The 23704-nt window shown below is 39.0% G+C and overlaps 1 protein-coding gene across 3 annotated transcripts in view; it reads right to left on the bottom strand.

Moving 5' to 3' along the window:
- pld1b (phospholipase D1b) overlaps positions 1 to 23704 on the bottom strand; it is a 37419-nt gene that overhangs the window by 13091 nt on the left and 624 nt on the right. The window contains exons 1-17 of one of the 3 annotated variants that reach the window (XM_058633239.1): positions 13078 to 13232; positions 8565 to 8735; positions 8288 to 8448; positions 8045 to 8187; positions 7501 to 7612; positions 7352 to 7417; positions 7180 to 7238; positions 6891 to 6983; positions 6083 to 6235; positions 5437 to 5586; positions 4606 to 4689; positions 4025 to 4106; positions 2219 to 2329; positions 1947 to 2129; positions 1320 to 1545; positions 223 to 351; positions 28 to 146 (exon numbers count right to left, since the gene is read on the bottom strand). In XM_058633239.1, coding sequence (XP_058489222.1) covers positions 28 to 146; positions 223 to 351; positions 1320 to 1545; positions 1947 to 2129; positions 2219 to 2329; positions 4025 to 4106; positions 4606 to 4689; positions 5437 to 5586; positions 6083 to 6235; positions 6891 to 6983; positions 7180 to 7238; positions 7352 to 7417; positions 7501 to 7612; positions 8045 to 8187; positions 8288 to 8448; positions 8565 to 8703 — 2010 coding nt within the window. In that variant the 5' untranslated portion in view covers positions 8704 to 8735; positions 13078 to 13232. Of the gene's footprint in view, positions 1 to 27; positions 147 to 222; positions 352 to 1319; positions 1546 to 1946; positions 2130 to 2218; positions 2330 to 4024; positions 4107 to 4605; positions 4690 to 5436; positions 5587 to 6082; positions 6236 to 6890; positions 6984 to 7179; positions 7239 to 7351; positions 7418 to 7500; positions 7613 to 8044; positions 8188 to 8287; positions 8449 to 8564; positions 8736 to 9192; positions 9268 to 13077; positions 13233 to 23704 lie in introns of those variants that run through there. The other 2 variants (XM_058633248.1, XM_058633230.1) reach the window with 2 other exon arrangements.

The following is a 23704-nucleotide window of genomic DNA, read 5'->3' as shown; positions in this document are numbered from 1 at the left end:
TCCCTCAGTGACAACATGACCTCTGACCTTGGTGAAATTCCACCGCTGGATGAAGTGTCTGGCCACATCGCGAGCAGCACTGCCATGAACCACTGAGGAGATGTCATGCCAAGGCATTCTGGGAGTCATGTGTCTGTCGATGAAGTCTGATACGGCACAAATGAGAAACGTGTGACAAACCGGCGGGGAAAAAAAAGCTGAAAAGCTGTGAGAGACTTTTACCATCGAAAGGTTTGTCCAGCTGAATCCAGTCCTTGTGCACAAAGTTGCAGTAATCCTTTCCGTGCCAGAACCGCGTGTTTCCGTACAGCTCTCCCACACCGGTACGTAGACTGTGCATCGTGCCAGTTTCTGAAAACACACATGGTCACATTATTTAACACACACACACACACACACACACACACACTGAGTGTGTTGTGGTTGTAAAAATACAGACTAGAGAAAGGCAAGAGGAGAAAGTGAAGGAACACAGACTGTATGTTTCAGTTCTGTTGTTTAATAAAGAAGCTAATGAACTCGGAGGGTTTTCTATTCACATGTGAGGCATTGAATATAAAACCAAAGTCCATTGAGAAAAACAGTGATTTTAGCTCGTGGGGACACACGCACTGCTGGTCTACTGCTGCCTCGTGTGGTCACTTTGTGTCACTAAGGTCAATCTAAATGAAGTATTTTTAATGCCGAAAACAAACATTTGAACTTAGTGATGGGGGCAGCAGTGGATCAACAACTCCTGTGGGCTGTGATGTTCAAATCACTGATTTCCTCTATGGGGTTTGGTGTGGGAGAAGTGGGAGGTTTCCACTCAGAAAAGGCCGTGAACATATTCTTAGGGTATTGAAGACATAAGACGGTATAGATTTTATTCAGTAGACTTTTTGTGAATTGGCTAAAATCTGTGTTTTCATCTGTAGGTTTGTCCTCCCGTTAGTAACTTCCTGTCTACAATTTTTTTGACGGATCAGTCTGAATTTTTTGTGATGGGTAGGTGATTACCAAAGAATGTTCCCAATAAATTTTGGGAAGAATCTGCCCAATGATGACGTCACAAAAACGATCAGATGTTCAAGAAACCTCCATTTTTCATAAATGGGCAAAACTGTAGAATATCACATCATATCTCTGTCAAAACTCATCGGATTTGGACGGAATTTGGTGTGTGTCTAATCCAGATTACAGAGTTGGTTGCAATTTAAATGTAACACGGATCAGTCCCATTGAACAAGATAAGATGTGTATATCTCAGCGACGTCTTAACAGATCAGGATGAACTTTATCGTGTCGGTGTTGGACAACACAAACCAGGTGAAACTCACTCTCTTCGGTCTCTAGGTCGCTGTCGCTGTCACTGGTCGCCAAGCCGTGCTTCTGCAGGTGTCTCCTGATGCTGAACCTCGTCCTCTTCATCCTTCCCTGACCCTTCAGCTTGGGCTGGTCTGCCGAGTCCATCACAGTGAAAATGTTCTTCCCGTTGCTCTGGGGAGCGGCGCTGCTGCTTCTGCCGTTGGGCGGAGCAGCCTGAGTGGAGGAGGCGGAGCTCGCCTAAGGCACGTGATGTGAGAAATGATTCATCGTCAGAGGAATGAAACATTCATTCATTCATTAATGACATTAAAACAGACCAACAACCATTCACTCTCACATTCAAATTAGCAAAAATGCTGTCAGTCAAACCAGGATTCTATCCCATGACCTTCTTGCTGTGAGGCAATGATACTAGCCACTACACTGTGTTGGCCCTTTAAGAAAATATGTTAAATTATTATAAAATATGTTAAATTCAAATAATTTCACTTTTTTCACGATCTAAATTTTCATTCGTTGGTTGCAAACTCTTGTTTTTTGATCTGTTGCTCCGCCCACCACCACCGAACCAATCAGAGTTGTGGGGGGTGTTCCAGTTAAAGGATGTGTGTGTGTGTGTGTGTGTGTGTGTGTGTTACCTGCTCCAGGTGAGAGAGCGTCACACTTCCGACATCCGTCAGCCGATGCTCGCAGTCGTCCCAGCGACCATACGCCAGGTCGATGCCGCCCACGAACGCCACCGACTGATCGATGACGACGAGCTTCTCGTGATGAGCCCACAGGTAAACGGCGGAGGAGACGTGGTCGGGGTGACGCATCACCTGATGTCAACAAACAAATAAACATGTAACAGATGGACGGAAGGACGCATGGACGGACGGACGTGTGATGGAAGAGTGAGGCCTCTCACCTTGATGTTGGGGTGTAGATGTAACAGAGTTCTCTTGCTGTAACCAGAGTTGATGCCCAGAGCTAACTCCACCTCCTTATACAACATCACAAAGACACGAACTCCTTGTTGCTATGGAAACGACAATAAATACAAGTTTGTTTAAGATTTCTCCAGAGTTTAATGATTTAATCAAAGTTAATATAAACTCAGGTTTGGTTTGGCTGCACTTGGTTTATGTTAGTTTAGATTAAGTTAGGTTGGTTAGCTTGGGTTAGGCTAGGCTAACTTAAATTGGGTTACCTTAGATTAAGTTTGGTTAGGTTGGAATACTTAAATTAGGTAAAGCTAGGTTAGGCTGGGTTAAGTTAAGGTTAAGTTAGGTGAGGCTAGGTTAAGTTAGGTGAGGCTGGGTTAAGTTAGGTAAGGCTAGGTTAGGTTGGGTTAATTTAGGTTAAGGCTAAGTGAGGTAAGGCTACATTAGGTTGGGTTAAGGTTAAGTTAGGTTAGGCTGGGTTAGGTTAAGGTTAAGGTTAAGTTAGGTGAGGCTAGGTTAAGTTAGGTTAGGCTGGGTTAAGTTAGGTAAGGCTAGGTTAGGTTGGGTTAATTTAGGTTAAGGCTAAGTGAGGTAAGGCTACATTAGGTTGGGTTAAGGTTAAGTTAGGTTAGGCTGGGTTAGGTTAAGGTTAAGGTTAAGTTAGGTGAGGCTAGGTTAAGTTAGGTTAGGCTGGGTTAAGTTAGGTGAGGCTAGGTTAGGTTGGGTTAAGTTAGGTTAAGGCTAAGTGAGGTAAGGCTACATTAGGTTGGGTTAAGGTTAAGTTAGGTTAGGTTGGGTTGGGTTAGGTTAAGGCTAAATGAGGTAAGGCTACATTAGGTTGGGTTAAGGTTAAGTTAGGTTAGGCTGGGTAAGGTTGGGTTAAGTTAGGTTAAGGCTAAGTGAGGTTAGGCTACATTAGGTTGGGTTAAGGCTTAATGAGGTAAGGCTACATTAGGTTGGGTTAAGGTTAATATAGGTTAGGCTGGGTTAAGTTAGGTGAGGCTAGGTTAGGTTGGGTTAAGTTAGGTTAAGGCTAAGTGAGGTAAGGCTACATTAGGTTGGGTTAAGGTTAAGTTAGGTTAGGATGGGTTAGGTTAAGGCTAAATGAGGTAAGGCTACATTAGGTTGGGTTAAGGTTAAGTTAGGTTAGGCTGGGTAAGGTTGGGTTAAGTTAGGTTAAGGCTAAGTGAGATTAGGCTACATTAGGTTGGGTTAAGGCTAAATGAGGTAAGGCTACATTAGGTTGGGTTAAGGTTAAGTTAGGTTAGGCTGGGTTAGGTTAAGGTTAAGGTTAAGGTTAAGTTAGGTGAGGCTAGGTTAAGTTAGGTGAGGCTAGGTTAGGTTGGGTTAAGTTAGGTTAAGACTAAGTGAGGTAAGGCTACATTAGGTTGGGTTAAGGTTAAGTTAGGTTAGGTTGGGTTAGGTTAAGGCTAAATGAGGTAAGGCTACATTAGGTTGGGTTAAGGTTAAGTTAGGTTAGGCTGGGTAAGGTTGGGTTAAGTTAGGTTAAGGCTAAGTGAGGTTAGGCTACATTAGGTTGGGTTAAGGTTAAGTTAAAGTTAAGTTAGGTGATAGTACATAAAATTGGGTTTGGTTAGATTAGGTTCAATTAGGGAGGCTAGTTTAGATTGGGTTAAGGTTAAGGCAAGTTAGGTGAGGCTACATTAGGTTAGATTATGTTAAGTTAGGTTAAGGTTAGATAAGGTTAAGTTGGTTGGGTTTGGCTGGGTTAAAGTAGTTAAACTCTTAAACTCTAAAGTGTTGTGGGGTGTTCACTGTCCTCCGCTCACCGCTTTACGTTTCAGGATGCAGTCGAGACGCCAGCGGTTGCCCTCGACGACCGGCCTCTTCAGAAAGATCTCTGGACTCAACCTGTGAGGGAAGACACAGGAAGAGCTCAGGTGTGTCCTCAGAGGACGTGGAAACGTCTCCTTTCCTCGTCAGTCTTTCCTGATTTCTTCCTTCTCTTCTTTTTCAAACACCACAGTCGTTAGAATCTCTGAAGAAACCTCAGTCTTCTCTATCTGCCTCAGTTTGATTTACATTCAAATGGAAAATGTAATGTTATGATGGAATTATTGATCACAGCTAATATGAGCTCATTAATGTCCTGGAATTTCACATCGTCTGTTGTGTGTGTGTGTGTGTGCGTGTGTACTTGCATAACAGGAGCCTGAGTCTGAGCCTCAGATCGTAACTGATCTGTTCCAACTGGCGGTCACCTCCTGGAGAGGTGACCGCCATGTGCACTCACTGCACTCTGACACGCCCACACTCCCGCACACACGCACGCACGCACGCACGCACGCACGCACGCACGCCCACACGCACGTACGCACAAACGCACACTCACATGCACAAACACACTCACCACCAGTCGGTGATAAAAATCTCTTCTTTGGCTTCTTCAAGAGCATCAGCCACGTCCTCCATGTATGTTTTCCCATTCACATACCTGCAAAACACACACACGTTATATATTTATATTAATCATATTTAAAAAAACAAATATTACAAACATGTTGTCAGTGTGTTTTTGTAATTATGTGAGCATTAGTTCATATGTATACAGATATTTACTGAAAAATACGATAACATGTGCAGTTACAGGAGCGTTAAAAACACCGTAAAGTAAATGATTATTCAAATTATTAAATATTGGATGGCAGCAGCAGCAGCGAATATTTAGTTAATGGACTTTATGTGTGTTTTCAGAAGAATTTATCATGGTCCTTGAATGCATCTCGTTAGCTCAACACGCTGTGAATCCTGCGTTACTTCACCCCATAATAACACTTTCAATATTCAAACGACAACGTATATGATTTTACTTAGATACAAACACAATAAACATTCTGGTCAGATTAATCCCTCAGTCTGTCTTCTTCTTCTTCTTCTGAGGTATCATGCTGAAATGAATGTTGTTAATGGACGACGCGCACACACACAGTCTCACAGACAGTATAGTGTTGCCCAGCAGGAGGACAGGTGACAAGCAATAAAGGCTCACTTTCCCTCTCTTTGAGTCAAATTACTCCAGCAACACACACACACACAGACACACACACACACACACAGTGTCCGTCGCTAATTCGTGTCAATTAAACACAAAGAAAGGGAGAAGCTGCGCAGTGTAATTTGTCTCTTATTGAAGAGTCAAGCGGCGTGAAAGCCGTCGGCGTCACTCGGTTGCCATGGTTACCATTTGGCCGGGATGTTCTCCTCCTGTCTAGCGAAGGAGTGGAAGCGGTGCTCGGTGAGGAAGGCGGCGCCGTGCTTGTGGACGAAGCCCTCGATGGCCTGACCCCACCAGCGGGCGTGTCTGTAGCTGCTGCACTTGAGCACCAGAGACCTGACGAGAGACAAACAAGCCTTCAAATCTGATGTCTATGACGTGTTAAGAACATTTTCACACTGTTACACAGACTTTTCCAACAGGAAACTGGAGTTTCTAAACCGCTCTTTCCCACACCAAAGCCCAGAGAGAAAAACAGTGATTCTAACATCACAGCACACAGGAGTTGTTGATCCACTGCTGCCTCCATCACTAAGTTCAAATGTCTTATTTTGTAATTTTCGGCATTAAAAATCCTTCACTCAGATTTACCGCAGTGACACAAAGAGACCACACAAGGCAGCAGTGAACCAGCAGCTCCTGTGTCACCGCAAGCTAAAATCACTGATTTTCTCTATGGGGTTTGGTGTGGGAGAGTGAGTGGTTTACAGACCTAATGGCAAAAATCTTGTCTTGCTTTACTTTTTCATTAAATTAGAAATAAATAAATAAAAAAAGAAAAGAAAGAGAGAGAGAGTGAAGGTGGAAACAGAACAAACACTGCATCACAGACCTGGACAGGCTGTCGATGCGGACGCCATGTGTGGTCTCGGTTTCTTTGGAGTCCATCTTAATGTTGAACTCTGTGTCCACCAGCATCACGAACGAGATGACACCAGAGTCCGGCTTCATGTACAGCAGGAAGGAGTCCTTCACCACCAGCCAGCTGACCACAGGTTTTTGAAGTGTGGTTAATACTCAGTCTCAGTTAAACACATTACTGTAATCTGTTGTTCATGTATCCTCTCAAGCCACTATAATCTTATTTAGATGACACAAAGTGATCAAATCTAAGTCAGCTGAAGTATAACAATATCTTAAGAATGTGTTTGTGTCTTTTTCTCACTGTGAGACAGACTTTTCCAACAAGAAACTGAAGTTTGTAAACCACTCACTCTCCCACACCAAACCCCATAGATAAAATCAGTGATTTTAACATCACAGCACACAGGAGTTGTTGATCCACTGCTGCCTCCATCACTAAGTTCAAATGTCTTATTTTATCATTTTGGCATTAAAAATCCTTAGTTCCTTAGTTCAGATCTACCTCAGTGACACAAAGTGGCCACACGAGGCAGCAGTAGACCAGCAGCTCCTGTGTGCTGTGATGTTAAAATCACTGATTTTCTCTATGGGCTTTGGTATGGGAGAGTGAGTGTTTTACAAACTTCAGTTTTCAGCAGAAAAAGTCTGTCAAACTCATTTTAATGTCAAACGCTGGAAATGAAAGCTCCACTTTAACTACTGAGAGACACTCACAGCATCTCTGATATAGTTACACTGAGTTATTCAACAGAAGAATAGAACGTGCTTTAACTGACCGCTTGGACCAGCGGTAGCACATTTTGCTGTGACCGCAGCAGTTCAGCCCGGGAATCCTGTGACCGCCGGAGCGTTTCTGCACCATTCCTTCTCTGAAACACACAGAAAACTAACATTCTACAAACACACGGACAATAAGCGGGCGTGCGAAAAACAAACACGTCGTAAAATAAGAGAACCATTTCTAATTTAATAAATACATTTTACTACTTTTCTTTATAGAAAGAAAGTCAGAGATTAAAGAGTCAGATGTCTGGATGAAGTCCAGATGGAGAGTTGGGTTCTTACAGGCCTTTAGGTCCAAGGTCATGGATGAAGGACAGCTGACTCACGTCGATGAACTCCATCTAATGAAAGGAAAGCAGTGACGTTAAACTTCCCCTAGACTTTTCAAAAATGTGTGGAAAACATACAGGAGCATTTTTTATATCAACACACGATCGTCCACTGTCGTCCTCACCAGGGCGTGGTAGTTCCTGTACATGGGCATCTTCAGCAGCTTATTCAAATAATCTTCAAGTGATTTCTGGAACAAAATCAACAACGCGATGCGGTTACACTGAGTCCGAGCAGGAACGAGAGCATGAGGAGAGCGGGGAGATGATTTACCTTGCGACTGGACACTTGCTCCTCTCTGACCAGCTCCTCTCCTCCTCCTCTGGGAAGGTTCGGCATGTGCCGCGCGTCATCTCTTGTCGCCGGGTTTCTCTTTATCGTGAGACTGCACAGAGACAGTGGCTCATATTTAGCTCCTAACAAAAGATTCTCCTCATCAAATCTTAGTCTACAACATGTTTGCCACTTATTCTCACTGTTACAATGACTTTTACCAATAGAACATTAAAGATTTTCATCATTTCGTAAACCACTCACTCTCCCACACCAAACCCCATAGAGAAAATCAGTGATTTTAATATCACAGCACACGGGAGTTATTGATCCACTGCTGCCTCCATCACTAAGTTCAAATGTCTTATTTTGTGACTTCGGCATTGAAAAACTTTCATTCAGATTTACTTCAATGACATAAACTGACCACACGAGGCAACAGCACACCAGCAGCTCCTGTGTCCCTGTGAGCTAAAATCACTGATTTTCTCTATGGGGTTTGGTGTGGGAGAGTGAGTGGTTTGTCTAACAGTGAGACGTGTACCTGCGTGTGGGCAGCGGCAGCCGCATGAAGGTCTTGTACGTCCTCAGTTCCCTGTGAAGGTCATGGAAGTGTTTCTCCTTCCTCTTCACCAGCCACGTGAACTCGCCGTGTTTCATCTCGATCTTAAACACTGCCGGCATCGACTGCGTCACAGAGCACAGCAGCAGCGGCATTTAAATGAATGTTTACTTTTGAAAAGCATTTATTTATTTAAAAAAAGGAGAATAAAAGAGGCACGGGCACCTTGCTGACGCTCCTCTGCGTGGTGATGTTGAAGCGGTCCTGAGCTGAGGTGAAGCGCTCCACCTCCAGGATCTTGGCGGTGATCGGAGCGAGCAGGAAGACTTTGGCCTCTGGCTCCTTGAAACCCACAGTGTGGAAGATGGAGGAGAAAGGCAAGTGCTCTGCACGCATGCACACACACACACACACACACACACACACACACACACACACACACACACGAAGGAGACTCAGAAACTGTGAGAATGTGCGGTGACCGGTGAAGAACACCACATACCTGTGGCGCCGACGTCCGTCGTGTCGTACTCTCCGTCTTCGAGGTCCAGCTCGCGGGTGTCCAGCTTATCCATGATACCGGTCATGTCATTGGCGACCAGCTGCAGGGTGCTGGAGGTGGGGTCAGATGGTTGCAGCATGGTTAACACTCGGTCCGGAGCCTGGGGCTCACCTGGAGAGACGGGGAGAGAGAGCGAGAGAGAAGCAACGTCATCAAGGTGTTCGTGTCCAGGTCCAGCTCGATGACAACATGGCCACCGCCGACCACCAATAGAACATTAAAGATTTTCATCATTTCGTAAACCACTCACTCTCCCACACCAAACCCCATAGAGAAAATCAGTGATTTTAACATCACAGCAAACAGGAGTTGTTGATCCACTGCTGCCTCCATCACTAAGTTCAAATGTCTTATTTTGTGACTTCGGCATTAAAAATCCTTTGTTCAGATTGACCTCAGTGACAAAAGTGACTACACGAGGCAGCAGAGGACCAGCTGCTCCTGTGTCCCCGCCAGCTAAAATCACTGATTTTCTCTATGAGGTTTGGTGTGGGAGAGTGAGTGGTTTAGTCTGTCTGAGAAATAAAGATGTGAACATGTTCTTAAGATATCATAGACTTAAACTGACACAAACTTCCTGAATTATCCCTTTAACTTCTTCTCTCCAGCACTAAAACTAAAACGAGAGGTCGTCCAGCTCTGATCTACTTCCTGTTTTCATGACCTTTACCCCTGACACGTGACGGGGGTGAGTCACGAGAGAAGAGTCCAGAAACAAAAGTGTATCAAAGATCAAAGAGAGGAGGAAAAGAGTGAATGAGTAACTGATCTTCTGAAGGTTTTCACACGTTCATTAACTACAACACTGTGACATATGTACATCATGACACACACACACACTTCATCATCATGATGTTCCTCATGATGATGAAGCTGAGGTTCATGTTCCTCATGATGATGAAGCTCAGGTTCATGTTCCTAATGATGAAGCTGAGGTTGGTTCAGCTTCAGGGATGGTTCCTTCCCTGAGTTAATTTTCATGTGTTTAAAGAACAAAGACAGTTTGAAGGCTTGTTGAGAAGATGTCCCTCAGGGCATCAGACAGTCAACAACCTCCAGGTCTCTGTGTGTGTTTGCACTCATTAGCTGTTTTCTGTGTTTGTCTTAAACATTCTGTTTCAGTCATGTTGTCTTTCTTTAGTTGACAGTTGTTACATTGTCAAACATCATGTTTGGGATCTATGGTCAGTGTCTCTGTGGTCAGTTTGTGTGTCTCTGTGTTCAGGTTGTGTGTCTGTGGTCAGGTTGTGTCTCTGTGGTCAGGTTGTGTCTCTGTGGTCAGGTTGTGTGTCTCTGTGGTCAGGTTGTGTGTCTCTGTAGTCAGGTTGTGTCTCTGTGGTCAGGTTGTGTCTCTGTGGTCAGTTTGTGTGTCTGTGTGGTCAGGTTGTGTGTCTCTGTGGTCAGTTTGTGTGTCTCTGTGGTCAGGTTGTGTGTCTGTGTGGTCCGGTTGTGTGTCTGTGTGGTCAGGTTGTGTATCTCTGTGGTTAGGTTGTTTGTCTCTGTGGTAAGGTTGTGTGTCTGTGGTCAAGTTGTGTCTCTGTGGTCAGGTTGTGTGTCTCTGTGGTCAGTTTGTGTGTCTCTGTGGTCAGGTTGTGTGTCTGTGTGGTCCGGTTGTGTGTCTGTGTGGTCAGGTTGTGTATCTCTGTGGTTAGGTTGTTTGTCTCTGTGGTCAGGTTGTGTGTCTGTGGTCAAGTTGTGTCTCTGTGGTCAGGTTGTGTCTCTGTGGTCAGGTTGTGTGTCGTTTGTGCTCACTATCGCAGAACAAAGTGAAAGTGACAGAAACCTTTGATGTGTTTCCTCTCTCAAAATGTTTTTTCCTACATTTCCTCAGAACAGAAGCACAGATGGTTTGTCTGCTTTCACTTCCTCCAGCTCACGACGCCATCACCAACCACAACACACACAGGTCTGAACCACACACAGGTCTGAGCCACACACAGGTCTGAGCCACACACAGGTCTTAACCACACACAGGTCTGAACCACACACAGGTGACAGGCCAGATGAGTGATTCAAACAAGATTCAAATAAATGAGATGTAAACACAGGAACATGAACTGTCCTGTGCTTAAAGTAACTCCTGTGTGTTGTGATGTTAAAATCACTGATTTTCTCTATGGGGTTTGGTGTGGGAGAGTGAGTGGTTTACAGACTTCAGTTTCCTGTTGGATAGACGGCCTTGTTAGACATGGAACATGTTCTTCAGATATTGTAAAAACTTAAACTGACGTAGATTTTATTCTCTCTGTTGACTATCCCTTTAAGTCTCTATTTACTGAGCGAGAGTCAAATGTATGTGAAAGTGCACCTGACAGTGTCTCTGCAGGAGAATGAACAAAACCTGCTGCTAGAACTAGTCGTGCAGGGAATTAGAATATAAAAGAGAAGAAGAAGAAGAAAGACAGAGAATATACAGATGAAGATAAAAGCAGCTGCAGGTGGTAACAGACCTCACTGCACTCATATTCCGGGCTTATATTTCACTGTAGCACAGCTTTGGTTACAGATACACTCACACACTCCTGTGTCTTCTCTCTGCAATATCAGCTCCTAAAATCCCTTGTGTTATTAATGCTACGAAAAAACATGAATTATGCCACAACAAATGTTGTAATATTACAAAAAAACACACGTTACTCCTAGAACATTACTTGTCAGAACAAAAAACATCTACAACTTCACTAAAAAATGTCACAAAATGTAGTAATATTACAAAAAACACGAGTCATGTTCGTAAAATTTCTCAAAATGCAGAAATGTTATTTAAAAAAATCACCTGTGTAATTAAAAATGTCACAAAAGTTGAAAACATACATTATTAAAAATGTTAAAAATGTTGTAAAGTTACAAAAAACAATATATGCTGAACTAAAACTGTTTGAAAATGTAGTAATGTTATAAAAACATTACTCGTGTTACTAATAAATGTGAGAATGTAAAAAACCTTAGATTACTGAAGTAAAAAGGTTGTAAAGTGACAAAATAACTTATGTTACTGCAATAAAATTGTTTCCAAATGTATTAATGTTACAACAAACACAACTTATGTTAGTAGAAATGTTACAAAATGTTGAAATATAACAAAAAACACACATTACTTCACTGAAAATGTTTAAAAAAAGATTGCAAAGTGACAAAATAACAATAGTTATTGAACTAAAATTATTTTAAAAAGTACTAACGTTACAAAAACATAACTTATGTCACTATAAATGTGAATAAAAATGTTGAAATGTTATTTAAAAAATAACCTTTTAGTTACTAAAACGCAACACTGTATCATGTTGTAACATTACCAAAACAGTAGCTGGCAGTGGCTAACTGACTAGCATGAGAGTTTATGAAACCAGGAGCTCCTATTGGACGAGAGCAGCTGTCAATCGCAGTGTTGTCCACTGTTTTTTTCCCTCTAAATGTGAGGGAGGTGTTTGCTGACTTACCCACTGGCTAACGGTAGCTACTTCAGTCCAACTTCCTCTGCTTGACTTTTCAAATTAAAAGACCAAAGATTAATTTCTATAATTAACACTTTGTGACTCGTCCAAGAAAATTCAATCAGAACAAGTTTGTCATTAACCTTGAAAACAGAAGAAAGAAAAGTGTGTTTGTCAAGAAGATTGATGCTGTGTGTGTGTGTGTGTACAGCGCGTGTGTGTGTGTGTGTGTGTGGAGCACTCACACTGATTGGCTAAACTGCATCACTCTGCAGACTCTGAGTCTCTCACTCTTTAGATGAGTTTCTCAAATATCTCATGAATTTTATCAGACAAAAAAATTATGAGTTAATGCAACAACATTTACACACAAACATGCTTATACAATACAGATGTTTATATGACGATATATTTGAATTTCATCATAATTTCTGACTCAAAAAACTTTTTTTTTTAATTTAAATCAACATAAACCGAACAGAGATAATCTGAGTGTCACGTCTGTACTGCAGTGCAGTGGATTTACGTATACAGTATATATGTATATATACACAATATCCATGTTTTTTATGTCAATATGTTTGAATTTCTTTACAATTTCTACTTTAATAAGAGTTTAATGAGAACAAACAGCTCATTTTAACTTAAATCAACATAAACTGAATGATCTGCATGCTGCGTCTGCACTGATACAGTTTAAAATAAAAACAATACATTTACAAATAAAAATAATAATAATAATAATAATAATAATGAGATGCATGAAAAAAACTCAAATAAACTTCTCAAGATTTTCAAAATAAGTCTTAATAATGACTTACGAGGAAAATAAGTTAAAAAAAAATTATAGTAATAATAATAAGCAGATTTAGGAAAATTAAAAACCAGCCATAACACACACACACACACACTCAGTGTGTGTGGAAACTGAGAACCACTGTGTGGAGGACACTGTATTATACAATAGCCAAGAGACATGAATATCCCTGTCTCACACACACACACACACACACACTGACCTGAGCCTGCACAGGCCGAGGAAAGCCCGTCTTCATCATCATCCTCATCATCCTCACTCTTCTCTGTCAGAAAACAAACTGACTCATTTCAGAAAAAGCTACTGCTTCTCTGTCTCTCTGTCTGTCTGTATGTCTGTCTCTCCCTCACACACACACACACACACACACAGATACACACACACACTCAGTTGACAGCAGACTGCAGCAGGGCCTCAGACAGTGGAGGGGCAGACTCAGTGGGGGGCGGGACACAGCAAAAGAGGGAGGAGACACTATTGGCCCAGAGGGGAATTCAGGAGCTCACAAGACAGCCAATGAGAGCAGAGCACGGGGGCGGGGCCTCTGTGGCTTTTGAGGCACCTGGCCATGTGAAAGCACGTGGACACTTTAAAAACATGCTCGATTTAGAGCAGAACAACTGCTGCGACTATGAGGTCAACAAATGGTTACGAAAAAATGTCAAAAATATTACACAATTTAGTAATGTACAAAAAAATATAATTTCTATTTTTTTCTTTTTTTTAAAAAATCAGAAATATTGTTACGTTCCAAAAACATTTTTCTATAAAAATTCAAAAATGTAGTAATGTTACAAAAAAGTGTTCTAAAAAAAACCAAACATGTAGTAATGTTACAATAAACAACACGTGTTTTCCTATAATTTTCAAACGAGTCACATGTTGCTAATGTGTTGTTGTGAATTAATGAAAATATTGCATCACATGTTTAACACATTAATGACATTAGCTTATTAGCTAACCTACTGGTGAATTAAATGTTGCTATCATGTTTTTGTTTTTAGAAAAAATACTGCGTCTTGTGTTTAACACATTGACGAGATTAGCTTGCTTGCTAACCTCACTACAACACAAACATTAATGATAAAGCATTAAAGCACACAGTGTTTGTGTGATCTGGACTAAATCAGATTGTTTTCTTTAGCACATCTACACGCAGTATGTACTGAATATACAAACTGAGAAACTGCAGCGTCTTTTAGCTCGTACAGGTTTGTGTTTTTCTTTCCATACACAACATTTTCTATGTTTTAATTTTACTGTACGTGTGGTTTTCCTGTTTTCCATAAAACCGCCTGGGTTCATGACACACACACCTGAACGATGTTAATTATTTTCTGTCACCATTGTTTTAAAGAAACAGGCTGAACCGGTACGACTTTACTGTGCGAGAAAATGCCAGAAAACCTGGAAGCCTGAGCAGCACGGAGCGGCACCGCTCTGCCCCGAGACAAGCGACCCGACGTGACTCACTGTTGACATTCCAGAGACCAACGAAAGCATTCAGACTCCCACCCAAATGTGACACACACACACACACAAAGAATGATGAAGAAGCAGAACTCCTGTGTAAACTTACATTTGTCAGTGGGAGTCTGGTACAGCTGGAGTCTCTTCGAAAACAATCAATAAATCTGAATTTTTCCTTCACTTCAGAATTTCACTCCTGTGTTCATTTGCCTCTTCTCTCTGTTGGGTCAACACCCAACCACTCTGAAGTTCTCTACAATCTCGTATTATTATCATGAATGACCTTGATTTGGCCTTCGCCATGAACACCATAACCACACACTTGGCAGTGCTGACTCTATTTCACGCCGCAGTGTCAGAAATCAGGTCTCTCAGTGAAGCACATTCTCCAGCACTGACCCGTTAAACAAACCTGTCTGTGCCTGCGGTAAATGATAATGAAGAAAAGAGGAAGAAGATGCAGAAGTGACCACACAAGGTAAATTGGTTGGTGTGGAAGAGTGAGTGGTTTGGAAAATCTAACAGTAAGATGGTGTCTATTATGTAGCTATATTAAGTCTACGATGTCACATGTTCACGTCTTTATCTCACTGTGAGACAGACTTTTCCAACAGGAAACTGAAGTTTGTAAACCACTCACTCTCCCACACCAAACCCCATAGAGAAAATCAGGGATTTTAACATCACAGCACACAGGAGTTGTTGATCCACTGCTGCCTCCATCACTAAGTTACAATGTGTTATATTTAGAATTCAGCATTGAAAAACTTTCATTCAGATTTACTTCAATGACATAAACTGACCACACGAGGCAGCTGTAGACCAGCAGCTCCTGTGTCCCTGCGAGCTAAAATTACTGATTTTCTCTATGGGGTTTGGTGTGTGAGAGTGAGTGGTTTACAAACTTCAGTTTCCTGTTGTAAAAGTCTGTGTAACAGTGAGATAAAGATGTGAACGTGTTTTTAAAGTTATCGTAGACTTAAATTGAATATTTTTTTAAAATGTAAATCACCAGAACTCTCTGGTTTTATTTTGACTTATTAAGCAATTTGACATCCTATAAATAAGGTTTTTTAATCACTTGAAAGATGTGTCATCTTTCCACACACACACACACACCAAATAAATTAAAAAGCTAATGTTCAACTTCTTCCAGTTTAAATCATCCTGTAAAATCAATCCCACAGATTCTTCATGAGCTGCAGCACAAGGACAAAAAAAATTAAATCCACAGGAACATGAGAAATATTTCACCGGGTGAGAAAATATTCCACAGATGATAAAAGTGAAGATGATGAATGAGTGAATGAAGCTGACAGAGACTTCCTGCTGCTGATCAATACTCATCTTAACTCACGTCTTAATCTGTCTGGATTATGTTACCATGAAGAGAAGCTGCACTTTACTTTAAGTGTACAATTCAGAGAAAATTAGGTAATGAATATTCATGATTTAATCTCCATCATTTTTGCTTGTATGAATAGTTTTAAAAAAGGACTAAAAAAATGTCTTACACTGTGAGGACATTTTGAATGAATTTAATGGCTTTTTTACGGTTAAAACTTGATTTTTGGATAGGGTTGGAAGTTAAGGTGAATTTAAAGAGCTTTTTTAAGAGTGAAGACTTGATTTTAGGGTTAGGGTTGGACAGTGGTTTGATCAAGGTTAAGGTAAGGGTTGGGATAGTGAAGGTTAAGGCTTTACCTTAGCTAGGCATTAATGTGTGAGTATCCTCACTAAAGGGCTTTTTGAGTTTAGACTAGAATCTAGGGTTAGAATTTAGTTGAGGTTAAGGTAAGGGTTAACATTAAGTTTTGATCGTGAAGGTTAAGATAAGTGGCTAGGAAAAGCATTAATCTATGACATACAGGTGTACCAGAATATATGTGTGTAGCTTTGTGAGCTCCATGAAATGAAAGCAAGGACACATTTAAGAGTTTTTGAGGGTTAAGACTTGATTTTAGGGTAAGGTAAGGGTTAACATTTAGTTGAGACATTTAAGGTTAAAGTAAGAGGCTAGGAAAAGCAATAATTTAGAAAAGCAGTCCCCAGTATGGGAGCCGTACCAGAATGTGTGTGTGTGTGTGCTTGTATGTGTGGCTTTGTGGGGTCTGTGACGTTTTGGCTGGTTTAAAGGTCTTTTTGAGAGTTTAGACTTAAGACTTGGTTTTAGAGTTTGGGATACAATTTGGTTTAAGTTAGATGTAGGTTAAGGGTTAAGGTTAGGTATTTAGTTTTGATGGTTAAGGTAAGGGGCTAAGAAATGCATTATGTCTACAAGTGTCCTCACTAAGGCTGCTGTACAAACATGTGTGTGTGTGTCACTACAGCAGAACACAGTCACTGTGACTCAGCTCTGAAATCACTCACCACACCTTCCTTCACTGTGTGTGTGCGTGTGTGTGTCATTTAAATAAGTACACAGTCTGTGTTGATGGAGCTGATGACGACACAGCAGCACTGCCACCTGCAGGTCAGCTCCACTCACTGCATGTGCAATGTGTGTGAGTGAGTGAGTGAGTGAATGATCAGGATGAGCAACATTGTCCTCATCACTGAGGGAAACTCCGTCTCTTCACAGCCAAGATCAGAAAAAACACGATAAAAATAGCAAGATGACGTGTGTAGATATATATTTTAGATAATATTTATAATATATATAAGATAATATAACAATGACACTTTTATTTGAAAAGACTTATTTTTGTGTGAGTATTTGAGAGTGCATTTGGGAACTGTTCTTAAAGTAATTTAAAGAAATATTATATATAAATGCAGTATACTGTGTGTGTAAATATGTATATATATAGAAGAATATGAAATGTATTTTACAGTATATACAACATAGGTCTAAAAATAAGCTTTCAAAATAAACAATGTAAGTATTATTGCATTACAGATATGCATTTTTAATTCAAAACAATTGTTTCAGTTCATTTTTTCTTTTATTTTTACTATTAAAAGCTGTAGTTCTTGAGAGTGGTCATTTTATTTGTATTTCAGTAAAATTTCAAGTGAGTAGAAAATTGTTTTACTTCCACCTCCTTTTTTTTAGTATATTTGTGTTGTTTGACCATCACATTCTGTGATTTTGAGGTGGAAAAGTACAAATATTTTCTTATTGTTAATTTAGATGTTTTTCTTTTGTAATACGACATTGGCTGTAACAGTGGAATTTAAAGGGAAAATACTACTACAACTACTAATAACAATAATAATAATAATAATAATGATTATAATAATAATAATATTACCCACCATAACTACACAGTTATGCAGGTGAATTCTTTCACCTGCACTGGGAGTGTTTAAAACAAGAGTTAAAACTTCCACTCACTCATGGAAAACCTCACTCTTCCAGTTTCAGGGAAAGTGACGTTTGTAGGTGAAAGGGAAAAGAAAGAAAGGAAAGAGGCGGCTTTATGTTTTTCTTCCAACTGTTTCAACATCGTCAGAGAAACATGAATCTGTTTAGCGTCGACACGGTCAGATTTCCTGCTCGTGTCAGTTTCATAAAGTGTGTGTGTGTGTACGTGTGTGTGAATGTGTGTGTACGTGTGTGTGTGTGTGTGTGTGTGATGTCAGGGGAAAAAGAAACCTGATCTTCACACACACTAATCACATTATGATGATGATTAAAGCATAGAATTCATAGCAGTAATTAGTGGATTAGAGACTCATCACTAAATTATTTCAATATCTATTTTGATCCATTATTTTAGCTTCTTAAACAAAACGAGACGTTTAAAATCGTCCTTTTTTTATTTATTAATTCATTATTATTTAATCACATGATGGTTGTTGTTTTTGTCTACAAACCTACAATTAATCAGTTTTAACAATTTCACCGTCAGGTGGAGCAAAAAAAACAGAAACGCTGAATAACACAATAAAATAAACACAAATAATCTCACTCAAACCTTATTATCAAAATGGCTGACTTTAGTATTTCATTAATAATCAACTAATAGTTTCAGCTCTGTAGCGATCGTCATTTTCTTACATTTTATGGACCAAACTATTGTGGCCCGAGCCATGAATAGTAGGGGCCGAAACGAGGAGCCTATCGTAATCCTTCAGATTATTATTGTACCTGTGTCTTTGCGGTAATTTTTGACGCCGTTAAGGAGCATAAAAACTCTTGAAACTCTGCATGGAGCTCAGGTCTGGCGAAAATGCGATATTGGCATAGTTCCTGGACCCGTGTGTTCATTGCTCTATAGCGCACCCTAAGGTGAAAACGGAGGCAAAATTTAGTTCCACCGAATTTCCCGAAACTTGGTGGGAAGATGTTATCGACCAAGACGAAGAAAAACATCCCCCGTAACCAAGACATCAACTCAGCAGGAAGTCGGCCATTTGGAATGTTGCCGTCCATTTTGGTGATTTGCATGTGACGACACAGCACACAAAATCCCCCAAAAACACACGTCATGACCTCATGACCTCAAGACTCAAATGTGACCGTGTCATAACTGAGGAGTTAGAATCAAAATTCATCAGCTCAGGTTTAAAAAAACAAGAAAAAAGTGCTCAAACTTCTCAAAAAGAAGTTTGAGCATTGTTGCCGCGGTAACAGCCCAGCTCACACTGAGCATTTTGTTCCACGAACAATGAGCGTCTCCCTGAGAATTAATTAATCCGTTCACATGATGTCATGTCAACATTCTTCCTGTTTCGTACTCAGACGAGAGGACAGAGTTAAGACTTCCAGAAAAACAGGAATAATAACAGAAACATGAAAATAGAAGCTCATTTAGACCACTTTCCTATACATACACACACACACACACACACGTGTGTGTATATATACACACATATATATACATATACACATATATATATATATATACACATATATATGTGTATATGTATATATGTGTGTATATATATATATATATGTATACCTAACCTATTATTGTTTTTTTTTATTAATATATATTTGAGATGTACAGTATATATTTCATTATTTTTTCATACTCATATTATAAATCTCCGTATTTAATGATTTTTTAATGTTATACATTTAATTTAACTTACACAATTATATTTGTTAATATTTATTATGCTTTTATACTTTTTCATAAAAATTGCCATACTTTACAGAATACCTATTTTCTTCTGATTTTTACTTCTAGTTTTATGTCATTTTATTTTGCTCATACACTTTTCATTACATATTTTTATACTTTAATTTTATGATTATTATCATGCTTTAATAATTTTTTATGTTTTTTTAAATTATACTTAACTACTTATAGTTTAAATGTTAAGTATAATCTTAACATTTTGTGTTATATTTTTTATACTATTTAATTATACTTTATTATTATACTTTTGTAATTTTCATTATACTTTTGTTTTATACTTGTATACATTAATTTTAGGCACTTTGTTATAGTTACATTATTTTTCCAATGTTCCACAAGATCAATTTGATCAAATTCGTCATTTTTCGAGCTTCATTCTGAGAAAATATTTTCCATATTTAACCAACAAAATATTAAAAAAAGTCTGTTAAAGTCCTGTTTCACTCCAGTTTGAGCTTCTTTCTTTGTTACACCGGTGAGAGAATGAACCATCAATTATGTTCATTCTTTTTAACTTTTGCAACGAGAGCAGACGGAAACAACGAGAAAACAAAGAGGAGAAATATGCAAAAAGGTTCAAAATGTTTGTCGGTTCAAAAAAGAATGGTTTACGCATATATTTCAGCTGAATCATCATAATTGCTCTTTCTATGCAGATGATAAACAGTCATTCTACAATCGTTCCTTTTTTTTTTTACACATAATGCAATAATGTGTGTGCACATAATGCACACACGCACACACAGTCAGCTTATTAACCTTTGCAGATTGACAGCAAACCTTAAATCCAGCTGCTAAAATGGAGTGGAAGCGACAGCTGATCTTATTCATCCTTCTGCCTTCAGGTCGTTCAAATGTCTTAGCGATAAACCTTAATTGTATAAATCGGAGTTTAAGGGCACGAACATATACTTATAGTAGTGTGCACTGACGGATTGATTTTGTTTCAGGTACTTTTTTTAGTTTTTCTTTGATGCCTCCAGCAACAATAAACCAATAAACCAGTTCCTTCAGTGAAAAAACCTCAGCAGATAAATTAGCGTCTCCGCAGCTTCAGGCACATGCCTTTTTTTTTTTTTTACCCTGTCCTGCCCAGTACCTAGGACATGTAATATGGTTGACTGCATGCCTTGTGGTGTCGGACAGATTTGCTGTGTGCAGGGCGAGTCTGTGATACTCGGTACTGTGGTATTTTTATTTATTTGTTTTATGATTATGTGGTGTGGGCAGCCGGACCGGACAGGGGGACAGGGAGTGGACAGACAAGGGGAGGGAGAGGGAGAGATGCTTGACTTTTAAAAAAGAAGAAGCTTCCTCAGCAGATTCACTTAAAGCTCAATTTGTAGCCGTTAACAAATAAAGTTGCATAAAAATAAACAAAATGGTGTCTTTGGTGCTTGTAATACAGTCACAAACATGACTGAATTATTTAATTTAAAATAAAAAAAGAAACATTATACATACAGTATATATATATATATATATATATATATATCAGTAAACATAAGTTACTTATGTTAAAAAAAACATAAATTTCAAGTATTCAAAAAATATTATTTACATAAACCAACAAGATTACAAAATATGGGATTTCAACAAAACATTACTTATGCTACAAATTTTTTTACGAAAAGTTGTAACTTACATAAAATAAAATATATATTGCATTACCAACAAGGTCTGCATTTCATTAGCATGAGCATTTAAAATATGTAAATATATGTATATATATATATATATATATATAATGTTAAATATGTTAAATTTTGTTATGAAAAAGTTTGACTTTACATATATACATATATTATAAAAACATACTTTTTTGAATAAATTGTAAGATAAAAAAAATACTTACAAATTGTATTGTCATCAAAATCATTACTCATGTTTTTAATTTTCATTAGCATTTGTTTATGCTAATGCACACCTTGCTAATGTTTTTATTTACATTAACCAATAAAATTACAATAAAGTAGGATTTCAATAAATGTTACCTTTTTAAAGAAATATATGAAAAGTTGTCACTTCACAAAAACATTACTTACCAATTTTTAAAATATTAATTGAGACCTAAAACACATTTACATCACCAAAAAATTTAAGAAAAAAACCTGATTACTTATAATACATAAATAATGCAAAATGTTGCACACAATTATGCTACAAAAAATTACAAAATGTCGAAGGATTTTAATGAAAATTACGTGAACAAAAAGTTTTAAATGTTGTAACGTTACACAAAGAAACTTTTCTTACCACAAGTGTTTTTTCTTGCTTCACAACGCACAGCAACAAAACAGATCTCTCCCTTAATGTCAGACTACCCACACTGGTATTTGTCGAAGATTAGATCAGATCCGGCTCCACTAACCCGTCTGACGCTGCCAAAGCATTGCATTCGAAAAATAAATCAAACTTAGTGGTTTAAAGTGGTTTAGATCTAGTTTACAAAAAACATAAATCATGTGTTTTTCTTTTCACCATAAATAAATGTTAGGTTTATGACAAAGACTTGACAAAGAACACAAGGCCTGAAAAAACTACATAAAGATTCAAAATGGCTAAAAATGACTCGCAGAAACTCGATAGGACTCAAGAAGACTACACAAAGACTCGATAGGACTCAAGAAGACCACACTAGGACTCGATAGGACTCAAGAAGACCACACAAGGACTGGCGAGAAAACACTTATTTTTCTTCTGTCCTAATATCAACATTTTGAAGTATCTCTACTGTGTTCCTCAGTGATGGTCAGCTGCTGTGTCATGTTCCTGTGAGTCATGACATGTTTCTGCTGATGATATTTATTAAAGGATGAACCTCTCCCACCACGCCCACTGCCGCCCCGTGAGCTCTCCCTCTCTCTCTCACTCTGTGATATTGCTTATTTATGAAATGGCTTTTCCAGCAAACATTTGGCAGCATGGGAGTGCTTAATTGACTTTGAGGGTGTGTGTGCGCCTTAGTACCACATACACACACACACACACACACGCACACATGCACACATGCACACAAACACACACACACAATGTCCTACCTGTGCACTGGTAGAGCCAAACCCATTAGCTAGTCTCACAGTGGTGAACAAGTGAGTCAACCAATGAAACATTTACACAGACTCATACTGGAAAAGCAGGTATTTCTAAAACACACACACACACACACACACACACACACACACACACACACACACACACACACACACACACTTCCTCACTGTTGTATTACAACAACCTGTTGAGCCTGTGTTTCTCCACACTTCTTGCAGCATTACAACAGTGGAAAGACTGAAACTCAACTGAAGTGACTTCTCATGAAGAGAAGGAATCAGAAGACAATCCAGGACAATTAAAATGTTTGTTGCTCCATGTGAACCTTAGTGTGACAGAAGTTCTACAGAGAACAAACGTGTAATAAAAGTTAAAAACACTTAAGTCTTAAAGAGCAGCAGCAGCTTCTCAACAATGATGGATCCAAATGAAGGAGGAGAAAAATCAATATTCATAAAGAGCATTAGAGAGAACATCTGCCAAAATACGTTTCACAACAACAGTTTGAAATTTTTATAAAAAACAACATTTCACACACACTGAGAACAAAATGAAGAAAGAAAGGTTTCAAAATAAAGTTTCCTCCCTTTCAAACACTAATGTTTATTAATTTGATTATGTTTGCATGTATTTATACACAAGTATAAATGTATATGTTATTATATAAAAAAGAACAAGACAAATCCTTTTCTTTTTCTTAATTATTTTTTTTTTTTTTAAATTGTGTGCTAGCAAGCTAACTAGCTACTAGCAAGACAAAGTCAGTATAAAAGCCCCTTCGAGACAAAACCTGGCACCTTTAAAGTGGACGTTATAAAATATATCATCTGCCGGGCCACATATTAATGCTGGTGGTCCACACGGGCCGTGTCTTGCTCACATCAAACATTTGTTTATATTAAAAAGTTAAAAACTGTGTCCAAGTCAAAGTTCAAACAACATAAAATTCAGAAAGAAAGAAAGCTAATTTGATTAAATAAAGGCAATAAATCAGAGATTAAAGCCGATAACAAACAAGTGAACGCAATCAATGCTTTTTGTCCTCAGTGAGGCTAAACGTGTTTTAAAAGTTAGATATTACACATATATACACAAAAAGAAGAGAAAAGTAGAGGAGTGCTAAATACATTTCAACATTCCAGTTGTTTATTTCTATCACGGACAACATTAACTCGATGTGTAGTAAAACCACAACAAAATGGGCCGAAAACAAGT

Source organism: Solea solea, chromosome 1, assembly GCF_958295425.1.
Source record: "Solea solea chromosome 1, fSolSol10.1, whole genome shotgun sequence".
NCBI classification, from domain to species: domain Eukaryota; kingdom Metazoa; phylum Chordata; class Actinopteri; order Pleuronectiformes; family Soleidae; genus Solea; species Solea solea.
Note: the sequence above shows the minus strand (reverse complement) of the source record. Positions and strands in the feature narration are given on the sequence as shown.